Genomic DNA, 21,530 nt, shown 5'->3' with positions numbered 1-21,530 from the left:
GTCTTAGGAACTATAATAGTTTTTAAAGGGAACCATTAAGGTATCTTAATTGACTAATAAACATACCTTGCTGAGCTAAAGTTGATCTCAGCATCCCAGTCTTTGACCAGATTTTTATTTGTCCATCTTCTCCAACTATAAAGAGAAAAAATAATTGATATTTTTATCTATAGGAAATAAATTTAAACATTAAATTTGCATATAAAATCAGTATATCTATATTAACACATATTTAAAATTCAGACACAATTTACTCATTAAATGACAGTGCTTCATAACTGTAAAATTTAATTGCAATTACTTTGAAAAAGTTCTATCAGAGTAGCCTAATTTCCACGCCAAAAATTTTTATTTTTTCCTTTAATCTTAGAAGACTTATGAGTATATTATTCAAATAATGCTTTCATTTTCACTGAAATCTCCATCCTAGAATTCTAAGACAAGTGCTTTCAGTGCAATAAGAAGAGTTGCAGGCAAACTCCAGTGAGTTGGGGGCTGAATGGAGTGAAGTAGTAGACTTTTCTTTGAACAGCTTGCCTAAAAGAAGAAAGAAAGAAAGAATTCTCTAGAGAGAATCATTTGTTAAAGGCAGGATTTTTATTTCATTCTTCTCAATTTTCAAGATGGATGACATGTGAACACATTTATATGCTAAAAAAGAAACCAATGGGAAAGGACAAGTTGAAAAAATAGGCAGGAGAGGAAACAACTCACTGAAAAAAGTCCTAAAGAAAGCCCAGGGGATAGGTAGCTAGTTTGATTACATATCCATAAACTTGTTGTTACTCTTCCTTTTGATAGGTGGAGCATAATTTCTCTCTTCTTTGGGCTATCCTTAGTGACTTGCTTCTAATAGAATATGGTAGAAATGATGGAGTATGACTTCCAAGGGTGGGTCATAAAATATATTGTAGCTACCATCTTTCTCTGTCTTGGATCACTCCCTTATGAGGCCTGCTGTTATGTTGTTAGAACATTCAAGCAGCCCTATGAAGAAACCCGTGTGGTGGGGAACTAAGGCCTCCTTCAAAGCTCAATCTAAAGATATTCCAAGAGCATATGAGTGAGCCATCTTGGAAGCAGAACCTCCAGCCCCAATCAAGCCTTCACATGACTGCAGCCCTATCCAACATCTTGAGTCTGAGACAGAACCACCCAGCTAAATTAAATTATTCCCCTCCCACAGAAACTATGAGATAATACATGTTTATTATCTTAAGCCATTACCTTTTGGGGTAATTTGTTAGACAACATTAGATAACTAATACCATAGATGAAGATGAAAATGCTTATGAGAATAGGGCAAGAGATGGGAGAGTGATGGAATGGGGGTAAAGGTCAGTTAAATATTTTGAATTTTAAAATTTTAAAGAATTACAACTTTTATTTACCCCATAATTGACCATTTCAAAAGCCCTGACAGAACATTCTCTGTAAGTCATATATGAAAACTAATAATTAATATGACATTCTGAATTATAACATTATCTAGCAGCCTAGTTCAATGCTGTGCCAATTATTTGCTCTTGGACAATGAAAGACACTATTACTAAAGAAAATATTCTGATTCCGTGAAAATCTTTCTTTAAAAAATTCATTTAAAATGTCATTTTTGCAGACAACTTACCTGTAACTAATGCTGTTCCTTCATAATTCCATCTTCCTGCAAGAACTGCTCCACAGTGAGCTTCTACACTTTTTTCCACTCTTCCTAACTTAGAAATCAGATGAAATTTACCTAAAAGAAATTATACTTGAGAAATCTATTTGAATTTACTCAATCAATAAACATCTTTTGAACAGGTACCTACTACTAGACTAGTTAGCATAGTGGTAGGTACTGGAGACATAAGGACAAATAATATTCCTATTCAAATCATTGTTCCTACTCTCAAGAAAAAAACAAATCTATTGGAAAATAGGCACAAAAACAAAATTATAAAACCTTGAAACAAGTGGTGTAATAGAAGTATGTATATGATGCTATGATAGATCAGAGGGACAATAAAACTCCACTGGGATATGGTCAAAGGGGGCCAAGAGAAATGTCAAGAAAGCCTTCTAATTAAGCAGAGTTTTGTGGTCTTGCTTTATTTTTTTCTTTTTGCAGGCTATAGAAAAGCTGGAAAAGGTATAGAGGACAGGAACCAGGACAGTTAAATGGTGTTAAAACATAAATTGAGGCAGGGGCACCAGTGTGGCTCAGTCTGTTAAGTATCCAACTCTTGATTTCAGCTCAGGTCATGATCTCAGGATTGTAAGATCTGGCTACATGCTGGGCATGGAGCCTGTTAAGATTCTCCCTCTCTGCTCCTCCTCCCCGCCTCTCTCATTAAAAAATAATAATAATAATAGATTCTCTCCTTCCCTCTGTCCCTCCCCTCTTCTCTCCCTCTCTAAAATTAAAAAATAAAAAATAAACTGAGGCCTAACAAAAATTTTTAAGAGTTTATTTGAGCAAAAATCTTCCAAATGGGGAGCAGTAAACCAAAAGTGGTAAAGAGTGTTTCACCAATAGTTGCTGAGGAAGAGACTTTTATAGAGAAAAGGTGGACGCAAAGGAAGGAAATTATTGATTGGCTATAGCCTAAGGCCTAGTTAGCTGTTTGTGATTTGTTATCCTTAGGTTTCAGTTTCGAAGACTTGAGGTGTTTACAGACTTAGATTTTGGTTTGCTCACGCTGGCTAAAGGCATTAGGGCCACCTCTCTTGAATGGCCTTGTTGTTTAATTAATTTAACAATTGATAATTCCAAATTTTAAAATACTTGCCTTATACGATTTTACCCTGTGCCAGGCACTAGGTAGACAAAAAGGAGCAGGCTACTTGATTGCTGTTCTCAAAAAGCTCACACATATATAGGTAAAAAGTACAACTTTTTAAAATTACAACTTTAAAGGACCTAAGCAAACTAAGAGATGTCAAGGGGACAAATCAACTGTGCGAAGAATAAGTGCTACAGAAAGCTGAGAAAAGGGGCACCCAGGTGGCTCAGTCAGTGCCTTCAACTCAGGTCATGATCTCAGGGCCCTGGGATTGAGCCACGCATTGGGCTCCCTGCTCAGCAGGGAGCCTGCTTATCCCTCTGCCTGCCCGCTCCCCCTGCTTGTGCTCTCCCTCTCTGATAAATAAATAAATAAATAAATAAATAAATAAATAAAATCTTTTAAAAAAAAGAAAGCTGAGAAAAGATCATGAAATAATGTGGGTTTGAATAATCATGAAATCTAGTAATACATAGTTCATAATAATTATTTTAATTAAGTACAGTGACATTAGAAATTTCCCCCAAATCTATCTATATCTACCTATCTATCTTGCAGTAAAAAAATCACATGCCTAATCAAATTTTAACTCAGAGAAGTTACTTTGTTTGAATTCACTTTTAACTTAAGGCTTTTCAAGACCGTCTTAATATTAACAATTCATTAAAAATATATCTAAATCAGGGGCACCTGGGTGGCTCAGTTGGTTAAGTGTCTGCGTCCAGCTCAGGTCATGATCCCGGCATCCCAGGATCACGCCCCGTGACGGGCTCCCTGCTCAGTGTGGGGAGTATGCTTCTCCCTCTGCCTCCCCCTGCTCATGCTCTCACTCTCTCTCAAATAAATGAATAAAATATTAAAAAATATACATGCTTGAGATGGTTTAAAACATTTCTCTGGAAAACTCTAATACAGATGGCTTTGAAACATTTAACACCTAGCACCTGTGGTTATTTCACTAACCATGTACCCATTCTTACCAACAAAGTCATTCCCTCTTTTTTACACAGTGAGCATTATTTGCAGCTCTGTTACAGCATTTTTTTATTGGGCTGTGATCTGTATCAGGGCAGGGGGCCACGTCTTAGTCATATTTTTATTTGCAATAGTGCTTTTACATAATCACATTTGTTAAACTTGACCAACTCAGTAACCATCTCCTAACTTAAAAAAAGACTATGCTGACATTCTTTTTTTCTCATTCCATCTAATAGCTTTCTTTTCTCATCGTTCATTTTCTAGGCCCTCTACAATAAGCTACGCTTTTCCTTCATCTAACTTCCCACTAGCAGCAATTACTTTTCCCCATACCTTCATTTTAACTTTATATTTATCGCTAGGTCATTTTTGAATGTAATAAGATTACTTTGAACTCAACTGTTATTCTCTTCATGAAACTAACTTGAAATTAATTGGGATATACTTTTTATGCATTGCTTTACAGAGAAAATGCAAGGGGGAACAAATCTCAAAAGAAATTGTAAAGATGACATACAGTAAGTGGAAAGCTAATCCTGTGGCCATTGTTTACTTTATTGAGGTCTGTTCTCACTAAATGTTAGCATATTGCCTATCACAGAATACCCACATAATAAACAACTGTTGCATATAATGGATGAATCCATCACCAAAGAGATTAACCAAATAACTCTTAAACCAGAAATGAAGGATCCAGAAATTTCCTTTCAATTTATGCCATATTTGAGAAATTTTATATATTTAGATCATTGATATTTCTTACCCCAAAATACCTAATACTGATTTTCTGACAAGTGCTAAAATTATTCTTGCTTCCTATGACCTCACACAAGACATATACTGGGACAACTAGGGTCAGCTCTTTGCATAGATTTGGCACTCAGTAAATCTTTGGACTTTGTATTTTGTCTGATTACAGATTACATGAATAGCACACCCAGAATATACCATAAATATAAAATACTATATATCAAATATTCTTATTTTTTTTATTAAAAAACATTTTTTTTAAGTAGGCTCCACACCCAATGTGGGGCTTGAATTCAGGACCCTGAGATCAAGAGTTGCAAGCTCAACCACCTGAGCCAGCCAGGTGCCCCCATATACCAAATATTTTTAAGCCCATAATTATCCATTTAACTATTTTGTTTCTTCTCTCCAAATTTTCTATAATCTTTTAAAAATGCAAGACCCAAACTAGAGATGAATTTATTTCTAATTATTTGCCAGGGGTGGGGTAGAGAAGAGAGTATAATCAATATGGTTATATTAATGTATTGATTTATTGAACAAAAAAGTGGATTTGGATAACAAACATGGATATTTAAATCCTAAGGTAGAAAATTAACCTTTTGTTCATTAAAGAAAAAAATAAACTTTTTAAAAAGAGGGAAATGTTATAAAAGAGAAGAAAAAGAGAGGAAACATTAAAATTATATAAAACACATTTCTTAAAGTTAGAAATGCCTTAGGAAATGTCCATGGAAACATGAAAGGGTTTGGAATAGGGTGTTAAGAAAAAGGACACATGAGCGCTTTTGCATACTGCTTAATAGCAGAAATGATTTGGCAGATGGTTGCAAAAAGCCAGAGATCTATAACCAACCACCAACTTATGATAAAAGAAATGAACACACAAAATCTTTTTTTTTTTAAGATTTTATTTATTTATTTGACAGAGAGAGACATAGCAAGAGAGGGAACACAAGCAGGGGGAGTGGGAGAGTGAGAAGCAGGCTTCCCTAGGAGCAGGGAGCCCGATGCAGGGCTCAATCCCAGGACCCCGGGATCATGACCTGAGCCAAAGGCAGACGCTAAACGACTGAGCCACCCAGGCGCCCCCACACAAAATCTTTTTATTTTTTTTTTATTTTTTTTATTTTTTTTAAAGATTTTATTTATTTATTTGAGAGAGAGAGAATGAGAGAGAGCACATGAGAGGGGGGAGGGTCAGAGGGAGAAGCAGACTCCCTGCCGAGCAGGGAGCCCGATGCGGGACTCGATCCCGGGACTCCAGGATCGTCACCTGAGCCGAAGGCAGTCGCTTAACCAACTGAGCTACCCAGGCGCCCCACAAAATCTTTTTAAAGTGTAATTTTTAAATAGACATATTAAGAAAATAAGGGAATTATCTTAAGATATCTAATACAACGTATTAAAAAAAATATCTTTCAGTAAATTTAATTTAAAGAGTATTTAACAGCTTTACAAAAGATTTTACACCAGAATTCCCCTAATGCATTTTATATAATTCAATTATTTTTTAAATGTAAATCTTAATACATTGTCAAATATCTCTTCTAAAAAGTAGCATACAGCTGCATGAAATATTCAAAAAGAAGTAGTAATGTTGGAGAGAATTATTGGTAAGACAAAACACTTGGCAAAAGTCTGCCTTATGTATTTAAGGACCTGCCACCAAATCTCAGGGATCTCTTTTGGAATGTTACCACTACACAGAAGAGGGAGGGGGTATGATGAAGGAACACTGGAAGAGTAATAAGAACAAACTCAAAAACTGTAACCCTTCCCTGCCAACACTGGGGAAGAAAAATCAAGAAAAGAAAGTTGGTGGCAACTAGAAAAGAGAAACTCCTGAGCAGTAAATTAAATTTTTAAGAAAAATTTTTTAAGAATTGGGTTAACATCATACAAAATGAAAAAGTCCTAGAGATCTGGTGTACAATACTGTGCTTATAGTTAACAATACCGCACTGTATATTTAAAAACTTGTTAACAGGGAAGATCTCATGTTATGTATTTTTTTTAACCAGAATAGTATATATTTTAAGTATTGGGTTAACAAATAATATAGTTCTAATATATAAAATAACCTCCAATGTTTATCTGACAGAAAACCCCTTGACCACCTCCCATTGACAACTACTTCCTTTTTTCTTGAATGTTTCTTTTTCATTTCTGGATGCTCTTTTCTATCTTATCCTTCCATTTCTTTTCTTTGATCTATCATGCTTTTCCCTCTCTTTCACAAGTTCCCAGATATTCCTCATCCTAGCTTAGATGAAAATACTAAACTACTCTGCTTTGGTTCTCATTTCTTTCCACATCTAGCTGTGGCATATAATGTTTTTGTTTTATTATACAGTAAACCTAAAAATAAAATTAAGCGTTATAGTTTCTCAAGAGTCATAATATATTTATACTTATATATTTAAATAAATCTCACAAATTTATCTCTTAAATTACATTTTTACATTAAAATTTTTTCCCTCGCAAAAAGTGTTTTCTCTAAAACCAATTTGAAATAGAGACCCAAGCAATTATTCTTTAGTTGGGTGTAATTAAGTGATCTTAATTCAGAGAAACACTCAGACAACAGAAATTATCAAGACTAATTATATTTATTGTCCATATTCACCAGACACAACTCAATTCTTATATACTATTGCATTTAAAAAGGAAAAGGCAAAGGAAATATACAGTATGTCACCTTCTGTGTAATACAAAAAGTGAAATGAGAAAATATGCATGTATTTGTTTACTTTTGCCAAAAGAAACACAAGAAGGATAAACCAGAACCAAAGAGATTGTTTACCTACAGGGAGGAAACAGAAACAAGGCGTATGGGATTGGGTGGTAGGAGTAGTGACATTGCTCTGAGTATGCTTTTTTTAATACAGTTTTGTCTTTGTGGAACCATCCATGTTAATGTTTTACATATTCAAAAAAATAATCAAATCAACAAGGATGGGGGAGAATGGAAACCTTAGTAGAAAACAAACACAAATAATACATTTAACTATATTTTAAGTGACTAACATAACAGTTAAGGAAGGGGGAAGTGCAAGTAACTTTTGAACACAGGACTTTGACTCTATATATTTAATATAAAGATAAAAACAAAAGTAAACAAATATTAAACTCTAGTTTTTTGCAGTAGTGTAGATTAGCCATTCTGAAACAACCTATGTGTACTGTAGAATTGAACAAGTGAGTAAACACATTGAAAATAATAATGGGAGCCAGGCTCCCTCACTATTTCCAAGTATGAGAAAAAGAAAGACTGGAATTAACCCTATAATGTTGAATTGGTGGCATCGAATGAACTCATGATTTTTAGTATGGAAAGGAAGGAAGGAGAAGAGGAAGAAGGAAAGAGCAGGAAAGAAAATGGAGGGAAGAAGGGCAGGAGAAAGAGAAAAAGAAATAGCTGTAGATACGTATGTTTTTAAATATACATTTATGGGGCGCCTGGGTGGCTCAGTTGTTAAGCATCTGCTTTCAGCTCAGGTCGTGATCCCGGGGTCCTGGGATCTGGATCCTGGGATCGAGCCCCGCATCGGGCTCCCTGCTCTGCAGGAAGCCTGCTTCTCCCTCTACCACTCCCCCTGCTTGTGTTCCTGTTCTTGCTATCTCTCTCTCTGTCAAATAAATAAATAAAATATTTAAATAAATAAATATACATTTATATTCCTATTTCTTAGCTCTCTGAAAGGATCTTGAAGCAAACACACCTCATTGAAATGAGCTTTGCTAGCACTCTCATCTTATTTTTAAAATACCAGAAAGCACCAAGAAAAGAACAGGTCTCCTTGGAGAAATGGATGATTTGGGGGGCTGGGATTGGGAAAGTACAAGATAAGCCTCAAATAGCTTGTGCCAGCAAAGGAGTACTCAAAAAATGATGAGAAAATACTACCCCACCCCCCCAAAAAATTCATTGGAGCTGGCTTGATGGGGCTCCACTGGCCAAATGTGGGACAATTTTCACAACAAAATCAAAAAATTACAGAAATAAAATAAAGAATCTATGAGTCTAATCTGACATAAGTAAACAAATAAATGGGTAGGAGAGGGGAGGCTCTACTTTGCAGCAGAATACCAACTTATCAATACGGAAGGAATTATGGAATTAAAAAAAAAATCACCATTTAGCAATCATCTGAGTAATAAGTGATTCAGCCAAATATCAAGAGTAGATGCTAAAATAGTGGGTAGAAGTTTAAGGAGGAAAATAATATTTTTACAGAGTCTGAAATTATCCATTCACAAATTATTTATTAAAAGGTAAAAACAGGGGCACCTGGGTGGCTCAGTCGTTAAGCATCTGCCTCTGGCTCAAGTCATGATCCCAGGGTCCTGGGATCAAGCCCGCATCGGGCTTCCTGCTCAGCAGGAAGCCTGCTTCTCCCTCTCCCACTCCCCCTGCTTGTGTTCCCTCTCTCGCTGTGTCTCTCTCTGTCAATATATAAATAAATAAAATCTTTAAAAATAAATAAATAATAAAATAAAAATAAATAAAAGGTAAAAATAGTAACTTCACAGATTACTTTAGTGAATACAACCTTTCAAAGTAATCAAAGTTAACATCACCAATAATGAGTCAAACCAGCATCATGAATCTCTCAATGTGATGCCCTAATTATTGTACACTGAAAAATGTGTACACTGAATCTAATTATGAGGAAGTATCAGACAAACACAAATTGAGGGACATTCTATAAAGGAAAAACAGATCTGTATTCTTCAAAACTGTTAGGATCATAAAAGAAAGGGCACCTGGGTGGCTCAGTTGGTTAAGATCATAAAAGAAAGACAGGAGACTCTAGATTAAAGGAGGTTAGAGAGATATGACAAAAGCAATATGTCACTCTGTACCAGAAAAAAACAAATTTCTATAAAAGATGTTATTAGGACAATTGTTAAAATTTGAGTATGAACTGTATATTCAACTTAACATCAATGTTAAATTTCCTGATTTTGATCAATGTATCGTGGTTATATAACAGAAAATCCTCATTCTTGGGAAATGCACTGAAGTATTTATGGTAAAAGGGGCATGTCGCACGTCTATAAATTACCCTTAAATACTTAGGGGAAAAAAAGCGTGTGTGTGTGTGTGTGTGTGTGTGTGTAGTGAAGTGGGGGAGAGAGGGATAGAGCCAATGATAAAGTATATGGGACAAAATGTTAACAGGAAATGAATTTGGATAAAGGATATGCAGGAGTTATTTCTACAATTTTTACAACCTTTCTGCAAATGTGAAATTATATCAAAATTAAAAGTTGTTTTTTAAAAAGTCAACCCTTTGTTTTATCATCTGAGGTAAGCAAATTCTAGCTGTGGTTCACAGTCAATCTTCTAAGTCCAGCTACTTTCACATAATATCTCATTTAATCAAGATTCAGAAAAATAAGGTTAAAAAAAACTATCATAAGTTCTGTCTGTAAAAGAAGTAAAATCTGATTCAATACTTTGCCATAACATCCCTTCCCTGTTCTGGTTACAAAAGCCCCCTTCTCTTTCTCTTTCCTTTTCCATGGTGACCTGAGGCCTACTGTGTTCAGTCAGTGTCCCATTCCCTTGACTAAAGTGATTCTTTCATTGGCACATGACCCAAGCTCACCCAGGACTCTCTCTGCAACTTGTCTGCAAAAGATACTGAGGAAGAAGCACTCTCTCTGCTGACATTTCTTTTCTAGGATGAGCCTTGGGTTACTGGCTGCCATCATGCTCACCTTGTGGGGACAGCCCATCTAACAGATGGTGAGAACAGGGGCCTAATGCAGCTGTGGTTGAAGATCTACCCCTGGAGTTAGGTGAACCAAAAAACTCCATCTGTGCATAAGTTAGTCAAGTAAGTTTCCATCACTTTTGATGAATGTATTTTTAATTGACATAGTAGGTAAAGTGTAATACAGACAAAAAAAGTTCAAGTTATTTCAATGAAAATAAAAACATTCCCACAAAAAGTAGAAAAATTACGCTTTTTACTCACCAGTAATAAAGCTACAGTCAAATCAAATAAGTCACCAACTCTATTGAGTGAAAATTAACATGTACTAGAAAATAAAGACAATATTCAATAGCTTACTAAATGTTGCATTGTGCCCATATTTTCTGTGTGTGTCCATATCTTTTTTAGTGTGGTTCTGTTATAAAGCTAAATTTGAAGAAATTAGAAACCAAAACTGATAACAGCTTAACAACTATTTTCTGTGAGGTCACAGAAAAAGTAAAGCTGAAAGCTCAGATCAAATCCTACAATATGCCAGCTTCACTTTTTCCCATGACAATAGTTTTATAGCCTATACACAAACCAAATGACTACAAAGATTTTGGATTAAATGTGTAGATAGAGGTATGCAGATCTACAAACATCAGCTTTGTAAAACAACTAAAAGCATGTCACACTAATATGTCTTTTAAATACAAAGATGAGCATATAACATTTATTAAAAACTTACCATCAGAACTTGTGAGGACAAAGCTTTCTGCTTGAGTTTGTTTCTTTATGCCTAAACTTTTTGGAAACCAGTGAAGATCTATGGGGTAAATATCATCAGGAAGCTTTACTATTTGACTTGTTTCACTGGTTAACAAGTTCCACTTCACTATCTGGTGATCATCACTACATGAATACAGTTCTTCAGCAGTAGTCCAGCCCACACAGCTTACTAATTCTTGATGTGCCACCATGTTAAGGAGATATTAAACACACAAAAACCTTAAATCTTAATAAATAAAATAATTTGTAGATGCAGATTATAAGAAAAAGATAAAATAGGGTCAAATGTTTCAAGCTTCTAAATATACTTTCCATTTCATGACTTTCATATTTTTTCCATATAAAGGAAAATAAGCATCTATCAAGACAGTTGTAAGAAGAATGGAAAGCAAGAAATCCACATGCCAAAAGAGGACAGAAAGATCTGACAACATGAAAATTTTTAAATTGTGTTACAAAAGATTCCATAAATAAGGCCAAAAGATACACAAAGACATCTAACAGATCAAAAGATATGAAAGGATATACACTAAACTGTTGGGGGATAGGTGAGAAGAAAAGTGAACTACAATTTTTAAATCTACATAGATCTATATCATATTAGAAGAAATATGTATTATTTTGATAATTTAAAAAAATCAAGTGTTAAAAGAAGACTGAAATCTAATAGTAAAATACCTGCTTAAATTACACATTATAATAACAATTTACCTAGAAAAAACCTACAGCTTAACTGCCAAAACTAAAATCTTACCAAACTTTTTGACATTAAATTCAGGAAACAATTCAATTATAATTTACTGCACCTACACAATGCATAGCACTGGATAAGATATGAATCCTAAAATTCCTACATTTTTTTCGGTCTCTGATTTATCAGGAGGATTTCTATAAATTGAGGTGCTCAAGTAGCCCTCTGTTCCTCCATCAGAATGGGCTGCTTACCCTAACAGAACTGTGTATATAGAGAAGGCATTTCAGTTTGTCATTTATGAGGAACCTTTCTCTTACACATATCTGGGTATCTGTATTACCAGATCATTCCTGGTTGGGTTGTTTGTTCTCTTGCTCTTATTGTATAATCCTTTTACTTCCTCCACTTCTGACTAATGCTTTTTATTGGCTTATCTAAGCAATCAATAAACTCCAAGGAAAAGAAACAATGTGCTATAATTATTCTGGAATGTTCTAAGATTTAATACTTCAAAATGATAGATTAAGCAATAACCAAAAAGGTAAAAGAAATTATAGGAAGATCTTAAGAATCTGCAAAAATAGATAACAAAGTAGCATTGGAATATTCAACATATAATCTAAACAAAAGGACCTGGTTATCATGAGACCATTACTGAAAAAATTGTTCCAATATAATTGCTATGGTCTAAACAATGTTAGGTAAAACTTAACATTAGAAAGGGAGAATGTTAGATAAAACCAAGAAAGGAAGAAAATACACACACACACACACACACACAACACACCCATTTCAAAACAAAAAACATTAAGTTTATCCTTATATAAATTGCTGTAAGTGCACATTGGCCGTGTGTGATGTATCTTCAACCTATTAGGTCAACTAAGAGTATGGGAGAAATGAGAAGACTGACAGACTAAGAAAGTTTAAAAAAACTGTTATTCTTCAACTTGAAAAGGTAAAAGCAGACAACAGACACAGTCAAAATCTGTAAGATTATATATGGCGTGAACTCTTGAGGGCATACTTTGAAAAGACAGTAAAAAGGATTTAAGGAGAAATCAAAGGAATTATAACTTCACTCAAGAGGTAAAATAAGTAAGATGGTATAAATTTAAAATTTTTTTTTTTTAAAGATTTTATTTATTTATTTGAGAGAGAGCACATGAGAGGGGGGAGGGTCAGAGGGAGAAGCAGACTCCCCGCTGAGCAGGGAGCCCGATGCGGGACTCGATCCCGGGACTCCAGGATCATGACCTGAGCTGAAGGCAGTCGCTTAACCAACTGAGCCACCCAGGCACCCCCTAAATTTTAAAAATTTGATCAAATGTCTAAACAGTGCTTTGATATCTCTGATGAAGGACCACATTTTTCTCTATTTCAAAGCTACATTTTGTAAGATAAAATAAAAATGAATTATTAGAAAAATTATCTTATATTTGGGTGTTGTGACAATGTCAAATTGCCAAAAAAATGTCTTACCTCTTACTTTCTAATTTCTGTACTTCTCCCTTCACAGACCTGCAATAGTCTACAGTTGATTCTTTATAGAAGCACTAATCTAAATAACTAAGAATGAAGGTAGAGAGACCTGTCATATCTTCCTGACACGAAACTGGGTATTCTTGCTAACAAAATATAGGGTCATGCATTTGAGAAAATATTTATAATCGCTACCTTCCCACTTGAAATAATAAAGGTCTGACTGCTCGGATTTCCCCAGCTTATCCTCCACTTTATCATGAGTATGAAGAAAAAGAGCAGAACTCAGTGAAAACATACTAAATCACACTAGCAAAGAAATTATTTGGTTTTAAAAAAGAGCCACTCTTTAAGATCCTACTAGACTAAACAAAAACTGTGTTTTATGTACTTAAGCACAGTACTTAAACAGAGTAAGAAAAATGTCAATAAGGATTTGAAAGTAAGATTTAGAGCAAATAGTTTGCTTTGGAAAATTACCTGCAACACATGATCTCTAATATTTCAAAAACAATTTAGCTAAATTACCATTAAAAGAATGAAAAAAAATCCACTCTTTAACTAGAATACAATATAGAAAACTTTTAACAATAGATGATCACAATAAGGTTTATAAGTATCAAAAGGATATGTTTTGGTTCTTTTAAAAGAGAGATCTTCAGTCTCATGTCTCCACTTTCAGCAAAATTATAAAATGCAACTTGATTGTATTCACTGTAAAAATAAAAGTTAGGGGGAAAATATAAAATTTACATTAAGAACAAACACATGTACACAAAAAAGTAAAAGCAAACAAAACATCTTAGCATTCCAAGGACACTAAAACACCTCAATACTGTTGGCATCATATACATGGAAAGAAGAAGAAAACTAGTCAGTGTGCTAACCCTGCCAAGGAGCGACTGGAAGCCTTGGGTTGGTTGTAGAGGTCCTCTACAACCTGCCTGAAACAGTTCTACAAGTGCAGACCACCATTAAATCTGAGCGGGTAAATAATTTCCAAAGGCTGTCCTAGGGCCAAATCAAAAGACTCTGTAAACTGGGAACCCCTTAATGGCAGATCATTATTGGTCCTATTGAATGGTACATTAGAATAAATTCCCAAGGTCTAATCAAGGGATCAAGGCCTTAATTTTAATGGCCTCAATTCTGGAGCCCACATGTGAATATTATGACATCATCAACCTGAGGTAGATAGAGGTTGGAGGTAGATATACTGCCCAACAGTTATGGTTGCCATGGTGGCAATGTGAAAAATAAGTGTGTTATTTAAGGAAAAGGTAATAAATCTCTCATAAAAGTTATATAAAAATCACAATGTAATCGCCAAATAAAAATATGGAAAAAGAAGAGTAAGACTCCCCCAAATAACCTTGTCACCAGAAGATATAAATCAAATGGAGTTTCCTCAAAAAATTAAAAATAGAACTACCCTATAATCCAGTAATCACCCTACCAGGTATTTACCCAAAGAATACAAAAACACTAATTCAAAAGGAAATATGTACCCCTATGTTCACTGTACCATTATTTACAATATCCAAATTATGGAAGCAGCCCAAGTGTAAATTGATAGATGGATAAAGAAGAGGTGGTGCGTAATCATCCGTAAAAAAGAATGAATTCTTGCCATTTGCAACAACGTGCATGGAATATATATATATTATATATATATATATTATATATATATTAGATAAAACCAAGAAAGGAAGAACATACACACACACACACACACACAACACATCCATTTCAAAACAAAAAACATTAAGTTTATCCTTATATAAATTGCTGTAAGTGCACATTGGCCGTGTGTGACGTGCTAAGCAAAGTAAGTCAGAAAAAGACGAATACCATATGATCTCACTCATATGTGGAACTTAAGAAACAAAGCAAACAAAGGAAAAAAAAGAGAAAGAGAGAGACAAACCAAGAAACAGACTCTTAACTCTAAAGAACAAACTGATGATTATGGGAGGGGGGGAGTGTGAAATAGGTGATGAGGATTAAAGAGTACACTTACCGTGATGAACGCTGAGTAATGTATAGAATTGTTTAATCACTGTATTGTACACCTGAAACTAATATAACCCTGTATGTTAACACACTGGAATGAAAATAAAAAATCAAAAAAATATATATAAATTGGGACGCCTGGGTGGCTTAGTCAGTTAAGCATCTGACTCTTGATTTCAGCTCCAGTAATGATCTCAGGGTCCTGAGATCCAGCCCCAGGTAGAGCTCCGAGCTCAGCAAGGAATCTCCTTGAGATTCTTTCTCTCCTTCTCCCTCTGACTCTCCCCGCCCCCCCACCGGTTCATGCTTGCACACGTGCACCCTCTCTCTCTCTCTAAAATAAATCATAAATCTTTTTAAAAAATTACTCTCAGGGCACCAGGGGGTTCAGTCGGTTAAATAACCAATTTTTGATTTTAGCTCAGATCATGATCTCAGAGTCCTGGAATTGAGCCCAGGGTCAGGCTCCCCGCTCAGTGGGGAGTCTGCTTGTCTCCCTCTCCCTCTGCCCCTCCCCCCGCTCACTCTCTCTCAAGTAAATAAATAAATCCTTTTTAAAAATTAAAAAAATAAATTATTCATATATTTATAACTCATATATTTATATAAACCAAGAAAATTGCTAAATTGTCTGAACCTAATTTATAGTTACAGAATTCTGAGTCATATCACTAACCTAAAAGGAAAAAAACAAATCAAAGTGTAATTGAAGGAAAAAATACCTCTTCGCCCAATAGAAAATTACTGCTAACTACATCAAAGGAGGTGCTGAGTATAGATAAGTATTCAGTGGGTCTCCCTTAGATAATTTCTCATTCTCCCAAATCCAAGAAGACTTTTAGATCAGCAAAGTGCTAAATACAGCTGTATTTCAAAACACCTTTTTCACTTATTCTGCTCATATATTTATTAGACTAGGTGGGGGTGGGGACTGTTAAAACCACAGAAAAAAATCTGAAGTTTTATGGTCAGCCAATATGCAACTAGGGTCAGAAACACTTCTCTTCCAGTTAGTTCACTAAGGGAGATTTCTGTTCTTCTTCAAAAGTATGAATCTATGTATAGTAGCCAGAGCAAGAATACTGCTCTCTCCTAGGCACACCTTCCAGGGCTTACTTTTTTCCTTAGAAGTGCCTTTAGCACCTTTCTCAAAACTCCTTCCTCCCTTCCATCAGACCTTCTCTAATTACAGGAAAAAGAGCAAAAGTATTTACAAAATGCTGCTTTTTCTTTTCTTTTTTTTAAAAAAAATTTATTTATTTATTTGACAGGGAGAGACACAGCGAGAGAGGGAACACAAGCAGGGGGAGTGGGAGAGGGAGAAGCAGGCCTTCCGCTGAGCGGAGAGCCCGACGTGGGGCTCAATCCCAGGACTCTGGGATCATGACCTGAGCCGAAGGCAGACGCCCAACGACTGAGCCACCCAGGCGCCCCAAAATGCTGCTTTTTCATAATGATTCAAATTCACCAAGCTTAAAAGGATTTTTTTTTTAAGATTTTATTTATTTGACAGAAAGAGAGAGAGACAGCGAGAGAGGGAACACAAGCAGGGGGAGTGGGAGAGGGAGAAACAGGGTCCCTGATGAGCAGAGAGCCTGATGCGGGACTCCCTGGATCAGGACCTGAGCCGAAGGCAGATGATTAACGACTGAGCCACCCAGGTGCCCCGCTTAAAAGGATTTTAAAACAATAAAGGCAGACAAATTGGTGCTTCTGGAAATGACAACACAATAGATAAGAAAATATACGTAAAATCTGAATATACAACTGTAATCAGAAACCTAAAAGATCTTTGGCGAAAGTATGATGTATCCTACATCAAAATACCTCAAATTGCTGAAATTCGTGACAATTAGGAATAATTCCTCACCAAAGAAATTACAATTTCATGTAAATAGTAAAGGCAGTATGGTTTTATAAGAAAGGTATCTGCAACCATTTAGAAACCTGGTGCGAAGGAATCAGAGCATGGCATTCCAACATTGGGAAGATTCTCCCTTGCTCAGAAGATTTTCCCCCATACATCCTATTTAGCTGAGATCATCTGCATGAAGGAAATGTGCATTCTGATGTGAGACTGGATAGTGGTATAAGGGAAAGGAAGTATTAGAGCATAGCCAATTTGGGGAAGTGCAGAGCTGCCTGAGGACGACATTGAGGCTTTTTTTTCTGCCCAAAGCCACAGTCCCCAAGGATCTGACCAGTCAATAGTATTTGGGGAGAGGGAGTGGCTAAGGTGGGGGAGATAATTGTAAGAAAATCTCTACAGTATAGCTAAATTGATCTATTTTGCAATTTTATATGTGAAATAGATGGCTTTACCACTAAAAATCATTAATAAATTGGTTTTGGTCCAGTATAAGTCAACATCTGTGGGGCTTAAGAGGAAAAAATGTAAAGGATGCCTGGGTGGCTCAGTTGGTTAAGCATCTGCCTTTACCTAAGGTCATGATCCCAGGGTCCTGGGATCCAGTCTGCATCCTGCATCGGGCTCCTTGCTCAGCGGGGAGCCTGTTTCTCCCTCTCCCTCTGCCTGCCACTCTCCCTTCTTGTGCTCTCTCTCTCTCTGTCAAATAAATAAAATCTTAAAAAAAAATTCAGATTTGAGTTTTAAATATTCATTTTATTATGTGTCAATTATACCAGATTTTGAGAGAGAATGTAGACATTGGTAATGATAAGGTAGGTTAAGACTGTGAAAGTTGGTATATGAGGTCAGGGAACTAAGAGGCCAGGGAATGAAATGGAATGATTTGTGGATATTAAATCACTGAGAATAATGACAATAATCGTGGTAGAGGATAAAGACAGCTAGCCAGGTGCTAAAATATTCATTGAATGAGGAAAATCACAAAGAGATCTGCAGCTGACTGCAAAACAGATGGAGAATGGTTTAATCTAGTAGGACTTGTTTAAAGGGACTAGGAAATTATAAAGAGGAAGAGAAAGAATCAATTGTCCAGATACATCAATGAGAAACAAGGCCTTTTGACACACGGGATCCTGGGAGGCAAAACAGCCTCCACTTGAAGGGGCCAGGGGGAAAGCAATTTCCTCAGGAAACAACCAGATTTAAGGTTAGACAACCAAGGTAAAGGGATCATTCAGAGTAAAGGTTGAGAATGCAGATTTGGCGTCCTACGAGTTCCAAAAGGTAGAGTGGTAGGATTTGGATGGGGAGGAGCTAAGAGTTTGGGACAGATGGTAGGAAATGGCAGAAATGGCTAGCTGTCCTCCAATATTCATCCCTGCTTCTGTGGTAGAAAAATCTGAACTTTTGCTGTACACCTGGCCACCTAGAATAAAACTGTTTCCCAGCTGCCCTCGAAACTAGGTGTGGTCACATAGTGCATTAACAATTGTGAAACCCATGTGGAAATATTACAACATCATCAACCTAGTGGCCCAATCTGGGATTTACATTCTGTAGCTAACCAAAGCAGCAATATGAAAAGTAAATGAGTTACCTAAGGAAGTCATTTTATTAACTCCTATAAAAGTTTTATAAATCACAACATAATTCACAAATAAAAACTTGAAAAATAAGAGTAATGCTCTCCATGCTATGTCACCAGGCCATGTATAAAATAGCAACAAGATAGAAGGAACCAAGATTCTTGACCTTGTGGAGAGTCATATCAGTCTTGTACCACCTTTCAGTGAAAAAGTTTCAGAGAAAAAGTTTTATCATGTTTACATTACCATCATCAACAGCTAAACCCAATAACGAACTAACACGGGGAATTAAGAGTCTTGGATGTGGAGATTGAGGTAAACGTGGATATAAGCATGCTGGAATAGTCCCAATGGTCTCTCAAGGGAGGGTGGATAATCAATTTAAATTGTAGCCTTCTTCCTGGAACTGGTCTCTTAGGTAGTTATGCAGTGTTGATGCAGTTTTGTAAGGGAGGAAGAGGCAATCTTCCTAAGAGCACATGGAACTCTGTGGGATTCCTTTTCAATCTGCTAGGAGTGTTAGGCTTTACTTCAAGGGGCAGTTTAGGAAGGGAAAGGAATTTCAGAGTTATAGAGGAAATAAATTTCACCAACCGTTTGTCCTAATTTTCCCAACCTTAAACTGTGGGCTCAGTTCTTGTACCTCCTCTATATCTACACTACTGCCATGGTGGTATCACACAGTTTCATGGCTTAATATAAATTCAAACATATTGACTACAATCTGACAACTTCCAATTTCATACCTCCAGTTCAGACTTCTGCACTGAACCTGACTTTTATACCTAACTGATTTGACAACTCATCTGAATGTCTAATAGACATCTCAAACTTGAGATCCAAATCACACCTCTGATCTTTCCTCTAACTTCACTCCTCTCATAGCCTTACCCATCTCAGTAAATGGTAATTCCTTTCTTCTGGTTGCACGGGCCAAAAACCTTAGAATTAACAGACTCTTCTCTCACATCCTAAATCCAACTTTTAAAAATCAAAACTTTTACGCTCTGTCTTCAAAACATCTGATTTTTGCCACCCCCACGTTATGACCCCAGTTCCAGGTGCTATCATTTGTTAACTTGAATATAATAGCCTCCTAATTGGCCTCTAACCCCTCATGATCTATACTCACCACAGCAGCCAAAGTGACTGCTTTAAAATAGATCATGGCACTTCTCTGCTCAAAACGCTACAATGGCTTTCTATCTCACTCAGAGTTAAAACAAAGTTCTTGCAACAGTGTTCAAAGCTTTTATTAATCTGGACTCCTCTACTGTAATGGTTAATTTTATATGTCAACCTGGCTACACAACGGTGCCCAGTTATTTGGGCTAGTCTAAATGTTGCTGTAAATGTATTTTTTACAAGTGATTAACATTTATAATCAGTTGACTTACAGTAAAGCAGATTTCCCTACATAATGTGAGTGGGCTCCATCTAATCAGTTGAAGCCTTTATGAGCAAAGACCACAGTTTCCTAAAGAAGAAATTCTGCCTCCAGACTGCAACACAGAAATTTTGCCTGAGTTTCCATTTTTTGGACTCAGGACTACAACATCAACTCCTCTTTCTCTAGAGAGCCCTAATATAACCTAATATTCTCTGATCCTACCTGATTCCTTTCTCTCTTCACTCAAACTTCTCCAAACACACAAACCTCTTCTTCTAACATACTGAGAATGCTCATATTCTTTGCCTGAAATTCCTGCCCCCAGATAGCTGCATGGCTTACTCTTCTTCCCTCCTTTATATCTTTCCCCCAAAGTCACGTTCTCAGTAAAACCTTCCCTATATACCCTATTTAAGGTCATCTGCCATACTATGCATTTTATTTACCATTCCCCTTTCTAAAATGTAAGCTTCCTAAGTGCAAGAATTTTTGTCTGTTTTGTTCATTCCTATATTCTCTGCAACTAGAACCATCCTTGCATACTCCAAAATGGAATCAGCAGTCATAGGTCATAAGTGTAGAAGTTAGAGGTATATAAGTGTACATATATAAAGATATTTAAGTGTAGAGGTTAAAGGAAGAAATAGAATAGTAGCTATCAAGGCCTTTTAAACTAGGGTAGACCTCCGTATGTTTGGGGACAAAAGAGAAGGAATCAGTGGAGAGGGATAGATTGGCAATACTATAGAAGCAGAGGATAACTAAGACAACATGGTTACCACAAAGTCATTTGATCAAGGGCACTGATAAACATATAAATTAACAGTTCACAGAAACATAAATGCAGATGGTCAGTGGGCATTCAAAAACATGAAACAATGCTTAGCCTCAATTATAATTAAAGAAATGAAAACTAAAACAACTAGATACCATTTTTCTGTTATCAGAGTGGTTAAATGCAAAATACCCAGAACCCAGTGCTGGGGTATGGAGAAACAGATACTCGCATACATTACTGAAGTGCAGGTAAATTACTGCTAATGGTCATTTATTCTTTTGTTCTCCAGCCCAAACCTTTGACTGCCTTTCCTATACTTGGGGAGTCCCCTAACTTATGAGTCCTTTTCCCATTACAAGAAACATTATTTCCTCTCTGGCCTTCCTTATAGCTAGACAGAGGCAAGTAGCCTAGCCTCTGTCAATCTGACACATCTGTGCTACACTTTGAGTTAGAAGCTACTGATTCAATGGAAGTATTAGATAAGGAATCGACCCTGGGAAGAATTTCTAGTCATAGGAATTTATCATATACATATAAATGTACATCAAGATATATATGCAACTACATAAGCCTGTTTATTACAGAACTCTGTATAGTTCTATCAAAAACTAAATTTAAATGTTCATCACGGGGCGCCTGGGTGGCTCAGTCGTTGGGCGTCTGCCTTCAGCTTGGGTCATGATCCCAGGACCAGCGACCCCGCGTTGGGCTCCCTGCTCAG

At 36.2% G+C, this 21,530-nt stretch overlaps 1 protein-coding gene across 1 annotated transcript in view; it reads right to left on the bottom strand.

Annotated features, from left to right (window-relative positions):
* Window positions 1–21,530, bottom strand: part of IFT80 (intraflagellar transport 80) — a 116,105-nt gene extending 94,575 nt beyond the window's left edge. Inside the window, exons 1-6 of the mRNA XM_021702606.1 lie at window positions 21,508–21,530; window positions 17,588–17,656; window positions 13,801–13,883; window positions 10,953–11,174; window positions 1,628–1,738; window positions 67–135 (exon numbers count right to left, since the gene is read on the bottom strand). Of these exons, the coding sequence (XP_021558281.1) occupies window positions 67–135; window positions 1,628–1,738; window positions 10,953–11,174; window positions 13,801–13,837 (439 nt within the window). The 5' untranslated portion in view covers window positions 13,838–13,883; window positions 17,588–17,656; window positions 21,508–21,530. The remainder of the gene's footprint in view (window positions 1–66; window positions 136–1,627; window positions 1,739–10,952; window positions 11,175–13,800; window positions 13,884–17,587; window positions 17,657–21,507) is intronic.

Source organism: Neomonachus schauinslandi, chromosome 1 (genome assembly GCF_002201575.2).
Source record: "Neomonachus schauinslandi chromosome 1, ASM220157v2, whole genome shotgun sequence".
NCBI classification, from domain to species: Eukaryota; Metazoa; Chordata; class Mammalia; order Carnivora; family Phocidae; genus Neomonachus; species Neomonachus schauinslandi.
Note: the sequence above shows the minus strand (reverse complement) of the source record. Positions and strands in the feature narration are given on the sequence as shown.